Source organism: Macaca thibetana, chromosome 15 (genome assembly GCF_024542745.1).
Source record: "Macaca thibetana thibetana isolate TM-01 chromosome 15, ASM2454274v1, whole genome shotgun sequence".
NCBI lineage: Eukaryota > Metazoa > Chordata > Mammalia > Primates > Cercopithecidae > Macaca > Macaca thibetana.
The window spans coordinates 45034918-45055573 of record NC_065592.1 but is presented as its reverse complement, the minus strand read 5'-3'; the positions used below and the strand labels follow the sequence as shown (position 1 = coordinate 45055573).

At 40.3% G+C, this 20656-nt stretch overlaps 6 protein-coding genes across 8 annotated transcripts in view; 3 read left to right on the top strand and 3 right to left on the bottom strand.

Moving 5' to 3' along the window:
* HINT2 (histidine triad nucleotide binding protein 2) overlaps positions 1-20656 on the bottom strand; it is a 546951-nt gene that overhangs the window by 318045 nt on the left and 208250 nt on the right. The window lies entirely within an intron of this gene.
* CLTA (clathrin light chain A) overlaps positions 1-20656 on the top strand; it is a 429778-nt gene that overhangs the window by 291084 nt on the left and 118038 nt on the right. The window lies entirely within an intron of this gene.
* SPAG8 (sperm associated antigen 8) overlaps positions 1-20656 on the bottom strand; it is a 454367-nt gene that overhangs the window by 321216 nt on the left and 112495 nt on the right. The window lies entirely within an intron of this gene.
* Positions 1-20656, top strand: part of GLIPR2 (GLI pathogenesis related 2) — a 126430-nt gene that overhangs the window by 37834 nt on the left and 67940 nt on the right. The gene's annotated exons all lie outside the window — the stretch shown is intronic.
* The window catches only part of TLN1 (talin 1), a 501447-nt gene that overhangs the window by 431554 nt on the left and 49237 nt on the right, over positions 1-20656 (bottom strand). The gene's annotated exons all lie outside the window — the stretch shown is intronic.
* Positions 1-20656, top strand: part of RECK (reversion inducing cysteine rich protein with kazal motifs) — a 394564-nt gene that overhangs the window by 339452 nt on the left and 34456 nt on the right. For all 3 annotated transcript variants that reach the window (XM_050762079.1, XM_050762080.1, XM_050762081.1), the window contains 4 exons: positions 7187-7220; positions 9940-10137; positions 14209-14476; positions 18326-18505. In XM_050762079.1, the coding sequence (XP_050618036.1) occupies positions 7187-7220; positions 9940-10137; positions 14209-14476; positions 18326-18505 (680 nt within the window). The remainder of the gene's footprint in view (positions 1-7186; positions 7221-9939; positions 10138-14208; positions 14477-18325; positions 18506-20656) is intronic.

The window sequence follows — 20656 nt, the reverse complement described above, 5'->3', positions numbered from 1 at the left end:
TCCTTCTTCTGAATCTTGGAACAAAAAGTGTAGTATATTGGAGCTGGCAATACCAGCTCCCTACCTGCTAGGGAGTACTGCTTGTTAAATATTCAGGGATTTTGCAAGCTAGCTTGTAACTTAAAATCAGCCGTGGGTGGAGGTATTTGCACCGTGAACATCAGCAAATACTACAAATCCAGATTTTTCTCCACAACTACCCCCCACAAAAAAAAAGCTGGTCCCAGAACATCACTACCTCTATTGAACTAGAGTAACCTTTGCCTTAAATCCTGGTTTAAATGGCACCGCTTTAAAGCCTTTCCTGCCCATTCTTCTCTCCACACACAAAACCGATCACTACTTCTAAGCCCTTTGCATGCTTTATTATAGCATTTGTCGCTCTATAGCATAACTATATTTACATGTCTCTTTTTAATACTAACCCCTGAGTTCCTGGGACAGAGTTCATATAATTATCTTTGTCTCTGTCATTCATTCACTTAACATTCATTGAACTGATACACAGTGAACCAATATATTTAATATGTATCAGGCATTGTTCTCAGGGTACAAAAATGAAAGGATTTAGTCTGCAAGAAGCTGATAGTTAGTACATGGGAAGAGAGAAATCCAAATAGTCCATTACAATACAGTGAGACAAGTACATTGCTAGAAGTCTGTACAAGATATATTGAAGCCTGGAGGAAAAAAAACCCTGCCTAGGGAAATGGGGAAGCCTTCACAGAGCAGGTAAGACTTAAATTATGAGCAGAAAGCTGTTGCCTGTAACAAAGTGCTGCAGTCACTACTTTTACAGATAGAAAAATTTTATAGACTTTTTCCCACTCTGGAGAACAGAATTATTCAAGGTTCTTTGTAACACAGTGTATCAGCTTTATGTGGAAACCCTGTGTGAATGTTTTATACTCTTGGAATGCATGGAGAAAGTGCTCATTCTCTACTGTACTGTGGAGAATGTTGTCATTCTGAGTACTATCTATTATCCCAATAATGTTGTATAGTAAGCCATCCCAAAACTCCATAGCTTAAAACAGTAACAATTTATTATTTCTCACAAATCTAAGGGCTTACTAGGCAGTTCTGCTCTGGCCAGGCTTAGCTGATTCCAGCTGGGCGCACTCATCCATCTGCAATCAGATGGCAGGTCAGCCTGGGGCTGCCTGCTTTAGGATGCCCTTGGCTAAGTCAGCTCAGATCTCCATGTTTTCCCCTCCCTCTAGCAGACTAGCTCAGGCATGTTCCCGTGGTGGTGGCAGGAGTCCAAGAGAGAAAGTGGAAACATGCAAGTGTAGTTCGGGCAACTGCTTGCTTCAAGCTTGCTAGTGTCCACTAGGCCAAAGCAAGGGAAGTCACATGGCTAAGGCCAGAGTTAGTGTACAAGAAACAGATAAAAGGAAACGTGAAAAATTGGGGCCATTACTGCAGTTAGTTCACCACAAGCACATACTCTGTGCTAGGCTCTCTTCTAGACCTTGTGTTTCTCTGCAGATGTTACTTGCCAGTGAATTTGCTTCCAGCTGGTTGGGTGCCCTGTGGTGATAATGAGCAAATTTTTCTGAGCAGTCTGACCTATAAAGCTCATTTCTGTTTTGGGTGTTCATTGTTATTTGCATATCTATTGAAATGACACATCATTTGGAAGGCTGAAGAAATTTAAGAATCACTTGTTTAATGATATATCCAAGTCATGACATTAAACTCCTTTACATATTCTAGTCTCCTATACTTTTTGCCAGTCATGGTATCCACAAGGAAAACACACCTTGTAGAGGCTTAAAAACATTGATGTTTTTAAAGATCAGTTATATTTAACCTCTCCTACTTAGCATTTCATGAGCTAGATTTCTTGTATGAAATGCAAAACTTTAAACTGGAAAAAATTTCAACCCATCTGTGAAAAGGAAACAGATTTCTATTATTGAGGCCTTAGAAACAAAGTAGCCCCTTTACTTTTAACTAGTAACCTAGTTAAGTAGAAAGTACTGGGCATATAAAACATTAACATAACAGTTAATAAAATGTTCTCTGTTTGGTCTTTGTCCAAAAGTAACTAAATCATCCAAAATTCAAATCTGCAATTTTTTTACAAGATTCATATGATGAGTGTTTTGTTGTCATCATCCTTATCATTGATGAAAATGAGAGAGAGCTGGAGTAGCCAGTAGTAAAAGGGCAGTGGACAGAGAAAGGATTGAAACAAGTGGACAAATGGAGGAATGAACCATTTTTTTCAAGTCCAAAAGCCAAATCCAACTGGACAGCCAAATATACATAGCACCAAAGGGCAGAGCCAAGGCTAGAACCCAGACTGCCCTACCAGTGCTCTTCCATGACACTGCATTGTGAGAATAGTCTTGTCTCACTGTATTGTAATGGACTATTTGGAATTCTCTCTTCTGAATGCAGCCAAAGCAAGGTTGAATGTTTGTTCATAGATTAATCTATTTAACCAGTTTCCTATTTTTAAAATCAGTAGAAAAGGGTCACTGAAGAGGCAGAAAATAAATTGCAAAGCGAACTTCTGGGCTAGAGGTTGGACCAGCAGAGTCTACCACCCAGGCGCACCCAAAGGCTCTTCCCCACCAAAAGGAAAACCAGTATGGCATGAAGGATCACATAGGGCTCCCTCAACTTTGATTTACTCTGTTTTTCTGCCAGGTTTGCCCACAGTTCATATGCTCCCAACACTGGATCAAAGGGCTTGTTCTACCTGGAATTCCCTCTTCCTGAATCCATCCTGACACACCCCTATGTAGTAATATATTGGAGCTGACATCTACCAGCTTGGGAGTACTAATTGTCAAATATTCAGGAATTTAATAGTGAGAGTAGGGCAGGGAACTAGTTATTGAGAGCAGCTACCACAGGAAAGATTTTAGGAACAAGTTTTTTTTTTTAGGATCAAAATATTTTTAAGGAAAATAATATTAACCTCAAGAAAATGGTGACCTTTTTTGGTTACAATTTAAGGTACTGACTTTAAAAATAGGGGACTGGTTAAATAGATTACTCTGTGAACAAACATTCAACCTTGCATTGGCTGCATTGAGAAAAACAATCCAGACTATTCTCGGTGCAGTGTCATGGAAGAGCACTGGCAGGGCAGTCTGGGTTCCAGTTCTGGCTCTGCCCTTTGCTTGCTGTGCATATCTGGCTCTCTGACTAGATAGTGACAGCTTTGGATTTGAAGTTCTCTTGAGACCCTGTCAACTCCAGTATGCTGGCATGTTCTTTGCGTCTTTGAGGTTATGGTAGATCCTCACCTCCACACCGCTATAGTTTTGACCTATTCTTGAGTAACATGAGTAGGGGAGGGATCTGTTATATGGGGGCACATTGGGTGTGGCATTAGTAAGCAGGTGAAAAGAGACTCCCTAGTAGTGAATACGAACCCTCAGTTACCTCCAAAAGTCAGAAAGTTACCTTTCAAAAGTCAGATGGCAGACTTTTGAAAGACTTAAAAATTGACTAGCTAAGACTTCAAGACAGGCTGACTTAAGAAATGAAGAAACTATTAAGTTAATCCTATAACTCATTATGTGTATGTCCTAAGCCCTGTCAGACTAATCAGCAGTAGTTAAAGCGGTAAAAAGGTAGAGTTACATATAGTAAATTTAGGAGTCATTCAGCAAAGAGGGAGATATGATCAGTCTATTAAATCATGATAGGTGTAACAGAATTTATTCATCAATTGCTGGATAACTGGAATGAAGGAACATTCTTTTAAACCTTAAAATGGGTGAAGAGGTAAGATGGTATTTATTAACACTAAAATGTTAGTAGTTAATGGTAGTTTTCACATGATGCTGCCATCTGAAAATATACAAGATTTTTAGTTCAACAAATTCAGGTAAACTTAGGCATGAAAGGTCTATTAATGAACATCAAGAGAAATAAGAGATGCTTGAAGAACATCTCTGAACTCTGGATGTGATATCAAGGGAAGCAACTGTGCTGTTTTCCTTTTTCTTCAGGTGTTGGGAGACTTTTTCTGTAAAGGGCCAAATAGCAAATATTTTAGGCTTGGAGATCATTCACTCTCTGTCTATGCAACTTTGCCATAGAAGTGTACTTAACGTGTGAGGTAGCCATATAAAATATGTAAATGAGCTTGGCATGCACCTGTAGTCCCAGGTACTTGGGAGGCAGCAGGGTGGAGGCCAACCTGGGCAACATAGCAAAATCCTGTGTCTTAAAAATTTTTTAATTTAAAAAAGTATGTAAATGAAAAATTACAATTTTAAAAGTATGTAAATGAATGGGCATGTCTGTGTTCCAATAAAAACTTTATTTCCAAAAACAGGTGGCAGGCAAGATTTGGCTTGTGTGCTATAGTTTGCCAGCCCCTGTTTGTAAGTAAAAGCTATTGTCTGTAAGTATTTCCCCTTTCTAGGCCTTGGTCTCTGGCTTCTGTTAAATAAGGAAGTTGTACTAGATGATTTTTGACATTTCGCAGGATTTGCCTCCTTTAGTAGTATCTCTCTCTGAAGCTAAGTGATCCATAGGCTGAGTGACATTTATTTGTAAGGTCAGTTTTTTAAACATCCAGGTTGAACAAATGTGTAAGTCTCTAGAGCAGAGTTTATCAGTCTTGGCACCACTGGCATTTTGGTCTGGATAATGTTTTGGGGGAGGGAGACTGTCCTGTGCGGTGTAGGATGCTTAGCAGTGTCCCTGGCCTCCTGGCACTCCCTACCCCTCAGTGTGATAACCAAAAATGTCTTCAGGCACTGCCAAATGTACCATGGGAAGCAAAATCACCCCTGGTTGAAAACCACTTCTGTGGAAACTTTAAAAATAACTAGAAAAATGTCAAATACTAGAAAATCAGGCCATGCAACCCAAGACAGCCACCAAGATATCAAACATATTTATTCAGGTACCAGCTCAAAAAAAGCCAAACCAAAGGGAACAAACATCTTATTAGAAAGAAAAGAGCAATGAGAGTTGTATTCATCCAGTCAAAGAGGGCTAGAAAGTTGATGACCGACTACCTTTTTTTTATTTTTTTATTTTTTATTTTTTATTTTTTTTGAGACAGAGTCTCGCTCTGCCGCCCAGGCTGGAGTGCAGTGGTGTGATCTTGGCTCACTGCAAGCTCCGCCTCCCAGGTTCATGCCATTCTCCTGCCTCAGCCTCCCGAGTAGCTGGGACTACAGGCGCCCGCCACCTCGCCTGGCTAGTTTTTTTGTATTTTTTAGTAGAGACGGGGTTTCACCGTGTCAGCCAGGATGGTCTCGATCTCCTGACCTCGTGATCCGCCCGTCTCGGCCTCCCAAAGTGCTGGGATTACAGGCTTGAGCCACCGCGCCCGGCCTTTATTTTTTTATTTTATTTTTTATTTTTTTATTTTATTTTATTTTATTTTTTATTTTTTTTTGAGACAGAGTTTCGCTGTTGTTGCCCAGGCTGGAGTGCATTGGCCCAATCTTGGCTCACCGCAACCTCCGCCTCCCGGGTTCAAGCGATTCTCCTGCCTCAGCCTCCCGAGTAGCTGGGATTACAGGCATATACCACCACACCCGGATAATTTTGTATTTTCAGTAAAGACAGGGTTTCTCCATGTTTGTCAGGCTGGTCTCAAACTCCCAACCTCAGGCGACCCACCCACCTCGGCCTCCCAAAGTGCTGGGATTACAGGTGTGAGCCACCTCGGCCGGCTGGTAGCTGACTACTTTTTAATACTGATTTAGATCATTTTATAAGTGTTCCTGAGTTTAGTGAATCCATTTAAATAGAGAGTTATTGATAATGGATAACTGAAAAGTCACACTAAAACAAGGAAACATGAATGAAGAGAGATATAAACAAGATCATTGTTAATGAACACTAAGAATATTTACTTTTTCACTCCTGTTATATTGCTTGATGGAGTCTCCAGCAGAAAGAATTCATATTGGGTGAATTCAGGAACCCTTATCTATAAGGCCCAGGGTTTTCTGTTTTATTTTGTTTTGCCTTAAATTGTTAAATCAAGTGTGGCATATTCCTACAATGGAGTATTATTTAGCAGAGACAATGAATGAATACAGCTTCACAAAGCTACATAGAGGGATCTTTGAAGCTAGGTTTTAAATGCCAGTAGCTGATCCTTTAACAAATCCCTATCACCTAGACAGCTTGCAATTTGGCTGCAATTAAAAGCCAAAATCGGGAGGCCGAGACGGACGGATCACGAGGTCAGGAGATCGAGACCATCCTGGCTAACACGGTGAAACCCCGTCTCTACTAAAAAATACAAAATACAAAAAAAAAAAGGCAAAATCATCTTGTTTCAACAATAAGGGTGTGCTTGATTTTATTCTGCCTGTAATTTATGCCCATATTATTTCTTTTAGGAAGTCATTATCTTCCCATTGTGATTGATATTAATCATAGCTGACAAGCCCTAAATATCCAAATGGCTTTGTATAAGTTTTTCATTTTTGTCTTGTTTTGGATTTTATTTTCTTTACGTTGACTTTAATACTGGGTGTGTCTTCTGAACAATACGCACTCTAGAGACACTAATTATAGTCTCAAACTCTGCTTTTGACTTTTTCTGTTACTGGGTCGGGTCTCTTCCCTGCTGAGGAAACAGTTTCTTCATCTGCAAAATGATAGATTCCCAAACTCTGGTCCCAGGATGGCTATAAAAAAACCATGTTTGAAGTCTTGTTTAAAATTTGGATTTCTGTGCCTCACCCCTAGATTCTGAATCTGTAGTCTAGGGTAAGGTCTAGGAAACTCAGGTGATTCCGGTGTACAGCCATGTTTGAGAACAAGTAGAGATAATGTCTAAAGTCCTTTCAAATCTAAAATGCAGTGGTTACATGAAATATATATTTCCCTAGATGTCATTTATTAGATTATTTTCTGGAAAGTTTTTTATATCCTGCAAGGAATAATTAAGATTAATACTTTGTAGCGCCTCCAACCCCACACACACACAGCTTTATATAAACTTGGTTTGCTATAACTGGTCAGCTTATGGCTCCGAGTAGTCATCTTGATCCTGATATATGTTGGAAGATGGTTTCCCTTTTTACCAGGTTATCATTTCATAACTTCTGTGTTTTCAGTCTTGGATTTAGAGAATAAATAGTTTTAATATCATGATTTCCATGTAACCATAAAGTGGAATTAAATTACAAATTCTGTCTGGTTGTTAATTTCTGTTTATTTGTTTTTCTTTAATTTACAGAATGCTCTTTTCAGTTGCATTAGCAGAAATGAAAGTAAGTATATTTGTCAATGGTTGTACAAGCAGTCCAAAGATATAATTAGCCATCTGAAGCAATGTGCACAGCAGGATTCCGATAGACTGTTTCCCATGGTGTATTTAGGTCATTCATGTATTATAACAATTCCCATGTCCTAACTGTAGATCTGCAATGCAGAGACTAAAGCTCTATGTGCTAGAGGATGATCACAACCCAATAAATAGGCCCATTTTCAGAAGTTAAGTACACCCACGCTATGTAATGTAGCACTTGCCGAGTGCTGTGTCTCAGTTTATTCAGCAGACGTTGATTGAGTACTTGGTCAGTGTGGGGCAGGCACACATCTGTGGAGGACACGACCTGTACACAAAGAACCCTGGGATATGGTAGGATATGAAATAGTGTCACTGGATAAAGTGCTGCAGGAGTTCAGAGAGAAGGGATCATATTTTGCAGGGGTACTTAGAGGTGGCTTCATGGAGTTGGTAGCTGATCCAGGCCGTGAAGGATGGGTAAGATGTGAACAGCAGAGAATGGAGGAAATGGAGATTGGAGGAAGGGCTTACAGGTGAAGGGAATAGTGAGCGCAGTTAGAGATGGGAAAACACATGTAAGGAACAAAGTTCTTTAGCTCAGCAGGGAAGTATATTGAAGGATAATAAGAAACATTTGCTGTCTGTACTTTATCTTCTATCCTTTCTGACTGGGGCTTAGGTCAAGATTTTCCAGGTGGTCTCAGGCATATAATCTTATGTCCTCCCACACTGGTGAAAAAGCCAGCCGATTGGAAGAATCAGAAGATAGGCATCTTGTCCTATTCCTGTATGTCTATTCTTACATGTCCTCACTATTCCCCACCACCACCCCCAGTGTATCCTCACTGAGGTTTATAGTGATAAATGTGGCCATTAATCATTGTTCTTTGGCCAGGCGCTGTGGCTCACGCCTATAACCCCAGCACTTTGGGAGGCAGAGATGGGTGGATCCCTTGAGGTCAGGAGTTCGAGACCAGCCTGGCCAATATGGTGAAAACCCATCTCTACTAAAAATATAAAAATTAGCTGGGTGTAGTGGCATGTGCCTGTAATCCCAGCTACTAGAGAGGCTGAGGCAGGAGAATCGCTTGAACCCAGGAGGTGGAGGTTACAGTAAGCCAAGATCACACCACTGCACTCCAGCCTGGGCGACAGAGCGAGACTCTGTCTCAAAAAAAAAAAAAAAAAGTGTTCTTTGTGAAGAAAATGAACTCTTTGGCAATAAACATAATAAGTTTGGTAGTAGTTGCAAGTTTAAAAGAGGTGGTACAGTAGGTATGGAATAGTTTCCTGGTCTGGGAAACTGAGGCTTGTCGTACATCAGTTCAGTCCAAGTTCAGTTTCTTCGATTATGACTTTATTATTATCATTATCATTATTTCTGGAAGTCACCTGAACTCCCTACTCATTGGTCTTTGGAATTCACCGGAAACCTGATTCTGGTTCCTCCACATCAATCCCTAATAATTATCAAGAATTTCCTCCCTGATTTCTCTCTCTCTCTCTCTCTCTCTCTCTCTCTCCTTTTTTCTTTTTGAGAAAAGGTTTGGCTGTGTTACTGAGGCTAGAGTGTGGTGGCGAGATCTTGGCTGACTGCAACCTCCACCTCCTGGGCTCAAACCATCCTTCCACCTCAACCTCCCTAGTAGTTGGGACCACAAGCACATGCCACCGCGCCCAGCTAATTTTTGTATTTTTAGTATAGATGGGGTTTCAACATTTTGCCCAGGCTGGCCTCAAACTCCTGGACTTCCAAAGTACTGGGATTATAGGTGTGAGACATAGCACCCGACCCCCCTGCTTTCTCTTAACCTCTTCCTGCCATACCTCTACCTCTCCCTTCAGCCTCCCACAGACTCCCTTAGATTCCTGTGAGGGGTTCTTGTTCTTGTCCATTACAGATCCCACATCTGCACCCCCAGGTACTCATCTAGGTCTCCCAAAATACCTTCAATGGCAGCCCATTAATTGTTTTAATACATAAATCCAGAGTAATATTTATTTCAAATGAGTTTTCTTTTCAGTGTTGAAGCAGGTCATATCAATTGTGAGATGAAGTCTATCTCAATTTAGGCATACTCTTACAGATAGATGTTCAAACTGTATAGAACTTTTGGGATTTTGTTTCAAGATACACAGTTATATAAATGTCAGATTTATTAAATGATCCTTTCATCACTTAGTTTTTACTGGCCCTGTTTTATAAATGTGAGGGATTTGGGGTTTTGTTTTATTTTGGTTTGGTTTGGTTTTGCTTTGCTTTGTGTTTATAAACCTCTACAAATCTAACACAGAAAGACACTGCTTCACTGGTTTTCAACATGGGCACTCTTGGCATTTTGAGAGACAGTGTTTGTTGTTTGAGACTGTCCTATGCGTTACAAGACATTTAGCAGCCCTAACCCCCATGTACTAAATGCCAGTCGTAGTCCAACTCCTTGTGGGGTGTGGTACTGTTCCTGTAGAGAACCACTGGACTACAGACTGTAAGTTGATAAATAATGACTTTCTTATACTAGTGAGCACTTGAATGTCCCCATGATTAAACATACAGAAGTGCCGATTTTAAGTGTTCATATTCTGTGGCATAGTTTTATTTCTCAAATTTAGAAAGACATATTGTTCCATCATTATGAGGATGATTTAACGTTAAGAAAAAGCTGTTTTCATTTCAGTGCCTTCTCTTTTTTTCTCCATAGTGGGCTCGGTTTGTTGCAGTTATGCAGGTCATCACACAAACTGCCGAGAATACTGTCAAGCCATTTTTCGAACAGACTCTTCTCCTGGTCCATCTCAGATCAAAGCAGTGGAAAATTATTGTGCCTCTATTAGTCCACAATTAATACATTGTGTGAACAATTATACTCAATCTTATCCAATGAGGAACCCAACAGATAGTAAGTAAAAGGGACATATTCTTCTCATTTCAATCTTTGGTAAAAGAGTGTACAAAGAAGTGATATGTTCTTGCAGATATCTGCAGTCTGGGTCATTTGAGAAATATCAGACTTCCTTTGGTATTTAGATTTGGCAGATTGAAGAATATCATCACAGCCAAAAGGGGCCAAGAAAGATGAGACCGTAGAGGGTATGAGGAAACAGGAATTCTCAATTCTGAGGGTGGGAGAGTTCACTGATACGGGTTTTTTGGAGAGAAGTTAGGTAATGACCATGAGTATTTCAAATTATCATAAGCTTTTGATCTAGCAGTTCCACTTCTCACAACTTATCTCACAAGAAAACTTACACAAATTTGCAAAAATATATATATATGCATATAAATGATGTTCACTACAATGCTGGTATAATAGAGAAAAATTACAAACAACCCAAATATCCATCAATACAGTATTGATTAAAATTGATTAAATAAATTATGGCATACCTATAGAATAATAAAAACTTGGCATCCAACGAAAAAAGGACTTCTTACATAGAAAGAAGTCCAAGGCTGAGTGTGGTGGCTCACGCCAACACTTTGGGAGGCCAAGACAGGCAGATCGTTTTGAGCTCAGGAGTTTGAAACCAGCCTGGGCAACATGGTGAAACTCTGTCTCTACAGAAAATGCAAAAATTAGCCAGGTTCACACACTTGTGATCACAGCTACTTGGGAGGCTGAGGCTGGAGAATCGCATGAATCTGCGAGGCTGAGGTTGCAGTGAGCCAAGATCCTGCCACTGCACTCCAGTCTGGATGACAGAGAGAGACCCTTCTAAAACAAAACAAAACAAAAAGGCCAGGCACAGTGGCTCATGCCTGTAATCCCAGCACTTTGGGAGGCTGAGGTGGGCAGATCACCTGAGGTCAGGAGTTCGAGCACAACCTGACCAATGTGGTGAAACCCTGTCTCTACCAAAAATACAAAAATCAGCCAGGTGTGGTGGCACGTGCCTATAATCCCAGCTACTCAGGAGGCTGAGGCAGGAGAATTGATTGAACCTTGGAGGTGGAGGTTGCATTGAGCCAAGATTGCACCACAGCACTCCAGCCTGGGCAACAGAGTAAGACTCCATCACGAAGGAAGGGAGGAAGAGAGGGAGGGAGGGAGGCTGGCCCGAGTTGGCCAGCATAGTGGCTCACACCTGTAACCTCAGCACTGTGGGAGGCCTAGCTGGGAGGATTGCCTGAGGCCAAGCGTTCAAGAGTAGCCTGGGTAACATAGTGAGACCCTATGTCTCAAAAAAATTAAAAAATTAACTGGGCATGATGGCACATAGCTGTAGTCCTAGCTAATTGAGAGGTAGAGGCAGGAAGATGGCTTGAGCCCAGAAGGTCAAGGCTGCGGTGAATTATTACTGTGCCACTGCACTCCAGCCTGGGTGACAGAGCAAGACCCTGTCTCTAAAAAATAGTGAAGTCCAAGATGTATTAAGCAAAAAAAAGTAAATCACAGAACTAAAAATATAGTGTGATACATTTTTAGTTTATACCTAATTGTTTCACTTTATATATTTTCCATAGTGTTTGAATTTTTGCCAATGAGCAATTATTACTTTTGTAATTAAAAAGTCATAAAAATGAGAAGACAGCCTGATATCTTTTAAAAATCAGGGCCTCCTGATGAAACTGCACCTGATATGGCTCTTCAGAGTCTCAGCTTTGTACATCCTGGAATCCATTTTCTTCACCTAGAGGTGATCAGATTTATAAAAACTGATTGACCAAACTGACCAAAGGCTGATGTATAAGATGTCAATGTTTTGATTTACACTGGGATATTGAAAGAGACTCTGTGGCTTACGTCTGTAATCTCAGTGCTTTGTGATGCTGAGGCAGGAGAATCACTTGAGGCCAAGAGTTTGAGACCAGCCTAGGTAACAAAGCGAGAATCCAGCTCTACAAAAAAAAATAGTAATAATTAGCGGGGTGTGGTGGCACACCCAGCTCCTCAGGAAGCTGAAGCTGTAGGATTGCTTGAGCCCAGGAGTTCAAGGTTGCAGTGAGCCATCATCGCATCACTGCACTCCAGCCAGGGCAAAAAAGCAAGACCCTGCCTCAGGGGGTGGGAAAAAAAAAAAGACAAAAAGAAAGAAAGACTTGTTTTTTGTAACTCAAAGGCAGTACTGTGTGCCTTGCTTGGCCACCATCTAAATCAGAACTCTAATGGCTTTTGACATCCTGTGGTGTAGCCGTGTGGTCAAAATCAGAGGATGAAGCATTGCCCCAATAACCTTCATTTGTTTTAAAGGCAGATCTGTGCTCTCTGACATTTAGTCTATACAGAGGTACTGCTGGAGCTAAGGAGATGGCAGCTCAATAAAAAAGCCGGAAGAGGTTTTAAGGGTAGAACAACCATCTCCGTCTTTGCCAATACAGAGGAATCTGGAAAAGAAGGCGCCAAACAGATATGCACAGATTTCTTCCAAAGTCAAAGAAAACTACTTCAAAGAAGCCCTTCTGAATTCTGTAGTATGGTTGAAAGTGTTTTTTCATTTCCGATTCTTTGAGAAAATTAAAGGCAGAGCCAAACTGATACCTTGTCAGAGGTCGCTACTGTATTATTTACATTATAACATAGATTAATTAGCATAAGATACATAAAAGCTTTATGTGGTCCTGGAATGTGATGAAATATTGTGTCCGGAATTGGTTCCTTCCGGTGGCTTCTTGGTCTCGCTGACTTCAAGAGTGAAGCCACAGACCTTTGCAGTGAGCGTTACAGCTCTGAAAGGTGGCATCTAGAGTTGCTTGTTCCTCCCAGTGGGTTTGTGGTCTCACTGACTTCAGGAGTGAAGCTGCAAACCTTCGCAGTGAGTGTTACAGCTCATAAAGGTAGTGCGGACCCAAAGAATGAGCAGCAGCAAGATTTATTGTGAAGAGCGAAAGAACAAAGATTCCACACCATAGAAGGGGACCCAAGCAGGTTGCTGCTGCTGGCTCAGGTGGCCAGCTTTTATTTCCTTATTTGGCCCCGCCAGGTCCTGCTGCTTGGTCCATTTTACAGAGCGCTGATTGGTGCGTTTACAAACCTTTAGCTAGACAGAAAAGTTCTCCAAGTCCCTACCCAACCCAGAAGCCCAGCTGGCTTCACCTCTCAATATGGTGTTTGTGTTTGCTGCTATAAAAATTAATCATTTCTCTCATGTCAAGAACATAATCCCTTTTAGGTAATTGTTTCTAGCAGGAAATAATTCCAGCTTGATCTACAATACCTTTTCTAAGAATGTCAAATACCTCTCCTGTGAGAACTTCTTAGGTGTAGGATAGCCTTTCATTTTTGTAAGGATGGTGCTAAAGATCCCATGACTGGGGACAGTGGTGAATTCTGGTAATAGATACCTTGTCCACCTTTAGCTCCTCACCTTTTTGCTACACTGCAAAGTAATAGAGAGAGAATTTGGTAGGGCCTGTATTCTGCAAATACTGACATATAACTAAGAGTAGTAGTAATGGCTTCCACTATACTGCCATGTTCTGTGCTAAGCAGAGCATGACCAAAAAAAAAAAAAAAAAAAAAAAAAAAACACGCACATTTATGTTTGTTGCAGCACTATTCACAGTAGCAAAGACTTAGAACCAACCCAAATGCCCATCAGTGATAGACTGAATAAAGAAAATGTGGCACATACACACCATGGAATACTATGCAGCCATAAAAAAAGGATGAGTTCATGTCCTTTGCAGGGACATGGATGAAGCTGGAAACTATCATTCTCAGCAAACTAACACAAGAACAGAAAACCAAATACTGCATGTTCTCACTCATAAGTGGGAGTTGAACTATGAGACCACATGGACACAGGAAGGGGAACATCACACACCAGGGCCTGTCAGGGAGTGGGGGGCTAGGGGAGGGATAGCATTAGGAGAAATACCTAACATAGATGACGGGTTGATGGGTTCAGCAAACCACCATGGCACCTGTATACCTATGTAACAAATCTGCACATTCTGCACATGTATCCCAGAACTGAAAGTATAATAAAAACAAACAGCTAATTAAGCCACTTATATTCTGAAAATGTAGGTTTATATTGCTGTGACAGAGCTGAAGACCACGCTTGCCAAAATGCCTGCAAGAGAATTCTGATGTCCAAGAAAACGGAAATGGAGATTGTTGATGGTCTCATCGAGGGTTGTAAGACCCAGCCCTTGCCTCAAGATCCTCTTTGGCAGTGTTTTCTTGAAAGCTCACAATCTGTTCACCCTGGAGTCACTGTACACCCTCCTCCCTCTACGGGCCTTGATGGGGCTAAATTGCATTGTTGTTCTAAAGCAAACACTTCAACATGTAGGTTAGTATTTCATTTTCCTTTACTAAAATCAGTAGAAAATGGCATTTTAATTAATGATTTTAAGCCTAGCAAACGTGTTATATTCTTACATGGTATAGGCTTAGCATTTAGAAAATATAAAATATTCTTTCATCCAAGAAATGTGTATTGAGCATTGTGTACCATATACAAAACATTGTTCTGTATACTGAGTGCTTTTAGCACAGCATTTTGGGGTGTGGAGGATTAGCATTGTCAGGGTAATAAATATTTAGGATGATGCAGTAGATGAATTCTATCCTTATAGAGATCATTAAGTAAACTTACAGTTTAGAAGATGTTTTGATCTGACATCTAAGGGACATTCTCTTTATTAAATTATGAAACTTCGAACTTTTTATTATATTGGTGGATAACCTGGGTTAACACTTATAACCAGAGTTAGGTGGTAGCATATTGGCATTCATCTGGGTGATACACTTAGGGATGAAAAATTAACAATACAAATATAGGATGTAGGAATTGCAGTCTAGAGACAAAAACAAATGGAGATAACTAAGATCATGGTCGAACACAGGTATAATAGAAATGTGCTTTATTAGAGATATTTGGGGTAAAAAGGGACCCCATGTTACTAGGATATCCTGAAATGAATATAAAATACCAGGAGTAAAACAATATTTCCTGTGGTTTCTAAATTGGATGGACTTTTAGCAAAAAATTTTGCCTGGAATAGCTCATCAAACTTTAGTAACTGTCAGTGAAACTTTGGCAAATTTTTTTAAAGACATGAAGGTCAGGCGCAGTGGCTCGTGCCTGTAATCCCAACACTTCAGGAGACCGAGGCAGGGGATCACCTGAGGTCAGGAGTTTGAGACCAGCCTGGCCAATATGGTGAAACCCTGTCTCTATTAAAAAACATACAAAAATTAGCGGACGTGGTGGCACATGTCTGTAATTCCAGCTGCTTGAGAGGCTGAGGCAGGAGAATCACTTGAACCTGGGAGGCAGAGGTTGCAGTGAGCTGAGATTGCGCCACTGCACTCCAGCCTGGGTGATGCAGTGAGACTCCATCTCAAAATAAATAAATTAATTAATTAAAGACAGGAAAAAGAGCGAGACTCTGTCTCCAAATAAATAAAGACATGAAAAACCTGAAAAATATCCAAAGAAAATTAACAAAAAGGCTTAAAGGGAAATTAAATTAGGCTTGTAATTAAGGAAATTGGGTTGCTTATAGAAGTTAATAAATATATTTATGGGAGGGATGCTGAGTATTTCTTTGAATGCCCACAAAAATGTTTATACCTACATAGAGTCACTAGAGATTGGAATGGCTGTGTTGTCCCAAAAGAGCTTCAGTAAGGAAGGCTTTTCCCTCTCTCTAAACTTGATACAGGGTTTTATGGTTTGCTGAAGCCTTTCATTTTCATCAGATTTCATCTTCATAAAACCTTAGGAGATAATTGGAGAAATTTATGTAATTTTTCTTTTACACTTAAGAAACTAACAATGAGATGTTAAATAACCTGTCCAAGGCAAATACAGATTGACCACCCTTAATCCAAAAATCTGAAAACCAAAATGCTCCAAAATCTGAAACTATTTGAGTGCTGACATGACACCACAAGTGGAAAATTCCACACCTGACCTCATGTGATGGGTCGCAGTCAAAATGCAGTCAAGCCGGGCGCGGTGGCTCACGCCTGTAATCCCAGCACTTTGGGAGGCCGAGGCGGGCGGATCACAAGGTCAGGAGATCGAGACCACGGTGAAACCCCGTCTCTACTAAAAATACAAAAAATTAGCCGGGCGCGGTTGTGGGCGCCTGTAGTCCCAGCTACTCGGGAGGCTGAGGCAGGAGAATGGCGTGAACCCGGGAGGCGGAGCTTGCAGTGAGCCGAGATCGCGCCACTGCACTCCAGCCTGGGCGACAGAGCGAGACTCCGTCTCAAAAAAAAAAAAAAAAAGTCCGGGCGCGGTGGCTCAAGCCTGTAATCCCAGCACTTTGGGAGGCCGAGACGGGCGGATCACGAGGTCAGGAGATCGAGACCATCCTGGCTAATATGGTGAAACCCCGTCTCTACTAAAAATACAAAAAACTAGCCGGGCGAGGTGGTGGGCGCCTGTAGTCCCAGCTACTCGGGAGGCTGAGGCAGGAGAATGGCGTAAACCCGGGAGGCGGAGCTTGCAGTGAGCTGAGATCCGGCCACTGCACTCCAGCCTGGGCGACAAAGCGAGACTCCGTCTCAAAAAAAAAATATATAAAACAAAAAAAATAAAAAAAATAAAAAATAAAAAAAAAAACAAAATGCAGTCAAAACTTTATATCATGTGCAAAATTATTTAAAATATTGTATAAAATTACCTTCAGGCTATGTGTATAAGGTATATATGAACATAAATTAATGTCGTGTTTAGACTTGGGTCATAGCCCCAAAATATCTCATTAGGTATATACAAGTATTCTAAAATTTTAAAAAAAAATCCAAAATTTGGGTCCCAAGCATTTCAGATGAGGGATACCTAACCTATAGAAAGTTAAGGACTAGCCAGGTGCAGTGACTCATGCCTGTAATTCCAGGGTGAGGCAGGTGGATCACCTGAGGTCAAGAGTTCCAGACCAGCCTGGTCAACATGGCAAAACCCCATCTCTACTAAAAATACACACACACACACACACACACACACACACACAAATTAGCCAGGTGTGGTGACAGATGCCTATAATCCCAGCTACTTGGGAGGCTGAGGCACTAGAGTCACTTGAACCCAGGAGGCAGAGGCTGCAGTCAGCCGAGATCACGCCACTGCACTCCAGACTGGGTGACAGAGTGAGACTCTGTCTCCATAAACAAAACAAAAAAGAAAGAAAGCAAGTTAAGGACTAGAAAAAGGAAAGTTTCCAGATCAAGGTACCTGATGTAACTTGATTGCAGCTTCCTTATTCCCATAATGTGTAAGCCTCCCTGATAGCAGGGACCTTGTCTGTTTTATTCACCGTTGTATTTCCAGTGCTTTGAACAGGCCCTCACACAAGATAGACGCTCAATAAACATTGGTGAGGTGAATGAACAAATGTAAAAGTAAAGATATCTTCATCATAGGGGTAAATATGACAGTCAAATAAAATATAAGGTGAATGAATTTTTACTTACAGTTTTATATATTTCAATAATATGAAAATTATATTGTAAACATGTATTTCATAAATGAAATGAATGAATATCATGTGTGAGAGCACTTTAGAAATGGTACAAATGTTTTAGCTGTATACACATACTTAAGTTGCTTTGTAATCATTGAGTACTAAAAATAAGAATATCGTGTATTAATTACAATAGTATATAGAGGCTTTGGAATATTTTAGGGAATATAAATGGCTTTTGTATAGTTTTTCAAGAAGAAACTAATGTACCCTAAGTCTATCATGCTTCTTAAAACAAATCAGAGGACCATGTCCTAGTTTTACCTTCTGTGACTGAACATAAATATAAGGGAATATATCTTTGTGGAGGCAAAGCCATGTGCTTTAAGTAAAAGTAAAAAAGAAATCAGAAAGATATAGGGGGAAATAATTGTGCCAGCAATTAAGGATGCACAAATACTGTAATTGAACATTAAATTTGGCACTGAGATTTCTAGCAACCTTGACAAAAAGAGAAAAGGTAGACGATAAAAGAAGCCTGTTTTCCATGGAAAGCAATCATTTTTTCTGGCTCTATTTTCTAGGAAATAGTCATTTGGTTTTTTTACTTTTTTTCTCACATATATTCCAAAGTATATAGTTCATAGAGTTTTAGTTTTATGCAAATCAAATATTTACTTGGTTGGCTCATGTCTGCTTCTGCATTTGTGCTCTTGTTTCAGGGAACTCTGCACTAAACTTTACAGCATGAGCTGGGGAAATACACAGAGTTGGCAGGAGTTTGATCGCTTTTGTGAATATAATCCAGTGGAAGTGTCCATGTTGACCTGTTTAGCAGATGTCCGGGAACCTTGCCAGTTGGGCTGTAGAAACCTTACTTACTGTACTAATTTTAACAACAGGTAGGACAAATTATTATACATGGAATAGAAATATTTTATCACTAATTATAAATAAGTGAAATACCACTTTATTCTGATTTTGTTCCTGTTGGGTTAAAAGAAAGTCATATTTCTTTATGATTTCATCTTTAAATGCAATATTCCATCTGGTAAGTCACCTCTGGGAAAGGAAACACTATTACAAAGTCCCTTCCAATCTAGAGATACCTCAAGCTTCTGGAATTCAAAGAATCTCTTCTGCCGTCAGTCCCCTCTCCCTTCTACTGTACCACCAGTGAAAGTAATTCATTGTAGAATAAATTATTGTGAACGATTTGGTCATCCAAATGTTCACTTTTAAACAATTTACTTTAAAGGACCTTGAGAATGGTTGAGGTTCCTTCTCTGTGAGTCCCCTGTTTCATACAAAAATATTTCTTTAAAAAAGCAATTCAAATAGATGTTTTCCTGGGGTATCAAGTACCATTAGAAAAATAAGGGGGCAAGAACTGAACCTTGGAGCATATCAACAGTTAATGGTTGAAGAAACCGAAGAAAACAGAAAAGGGCACCGGAAGCACAAAATGAGAGAACTCCATATAGAAATGAGAGAGAGAGAGTTACTAAAGAAGAGGTGGCTGGTTTTATAAGTTACAACCCAGAAATAAAGAGGGCAAAAGGGAAGAGAGTCATTCAGTTGGGCCAGAAGGAAGTTCTAGATATTTTTGTCAGATGGTGTTTACTTCAAGCTAACACACATCTTATCTTTTGATAGCTTTAAAACTGGTGATAGAGTATTAGCCAGTAAATACCTGATTTAGAGATTGAGTACATCTGAAATGGTTGATAGTTAAACTTTGGCACATAGTTCTGTTCTGGTTTCTAGTAATGGTGGAGTAGCTTGTATGAGAATAACAGCCCTACCAATACCAATTATGAAATATAAAAGAACAGTTGTTTTGAAGGTATTGGAGACTGATCAAAAACAGGAGGGTCTACATCTTTTTTTTTTTTTTTTTTTTTTTTGAGACAGAGTCTCACTCCGTCACCCAGGCATGATCACCCAGTGGCGTGATCTTGGCTCACTGCAACCTCTACCTCTGGGTTCAAGTAATTAATTCCCTTGCCTCAGCCTCCCAAGTACCTGGGATTACATGCACCTGCCACCATGCCCAGCTAATTTTTTTTTTTTTTTTTTGTATTTTTAGTAGAGATGGGGCTTCACCATGTTGGCCAGGCTGGTTTCGAACCCCTGACCTCAAGCAATCTGCCCGCCTTGGCCTCCCAAAGTGCTAGGATTACAGGCGTGAGCCACCACGAGCGGCCAACATCTCTTGAAAGATAGAAACCACACTGAGCAAAAGCCACATTTGTCCTCTTCTTCCTCCTAGGCACTTTCAGTTTCCTTTCATGGGAAGTAGAGTTCAAGCAGAAAGCAGTAGTCTTGGCCTAAGGAGTGAGATACCAGAGTTTGGTCCTGCCAGAGAGGCTAGATATTAAAGGGAAAAAATCGCACAAGGGAGGGAACCACAAAAAGAAATGTCCCAAAATCCATGAACAGACTCCCTTTAAGTCCTTGGCTGACTCCTAAATGGTACTTTTGCAGGATGAGACTACAAGGAACCCAGGGGAAGGTGAACATAGATTATAGCAGTTAGCATTTGCTGGGCAGACAATTTAGAATTCAGATCATGCCAAGTTAGAAGGGCCTGGTAAACCCCATAAGGGCCAAACCTTGGGAGTACATACAACATCCAAGAGCTAAAGGTAAAGCTGAAAAACCTTAACAAAACCTGAAACTGCCTCCAGAAGGAGGTATTTGTCAGTAATTTAACTGCCTGCTGGTGTGAAAACAGCATTCCTCCAAAGAAGGTAACAAAATCCTAAATCCCACAAAGTATCGTGCGTAATGTCCATTATACAATCAAAAATTACTAGAAATGAGAAAAATAGGAAATATGACCCATAGTTAAGAGAAAAAACAATCATACCCATTGGTGACCCAACTATTGGAATTAGCAGATAAGAATCTAATTATGATATGTTGAAAGATCTACAGGTAAAGATAGATATAGGTGAGATATGGAAGTGCTAAAAGAAAAACCACATGGAAACTCTGAAACTGAGAAATGCAATATCTAAAATAAATTTATTGTAGGGAATGGAAAATAG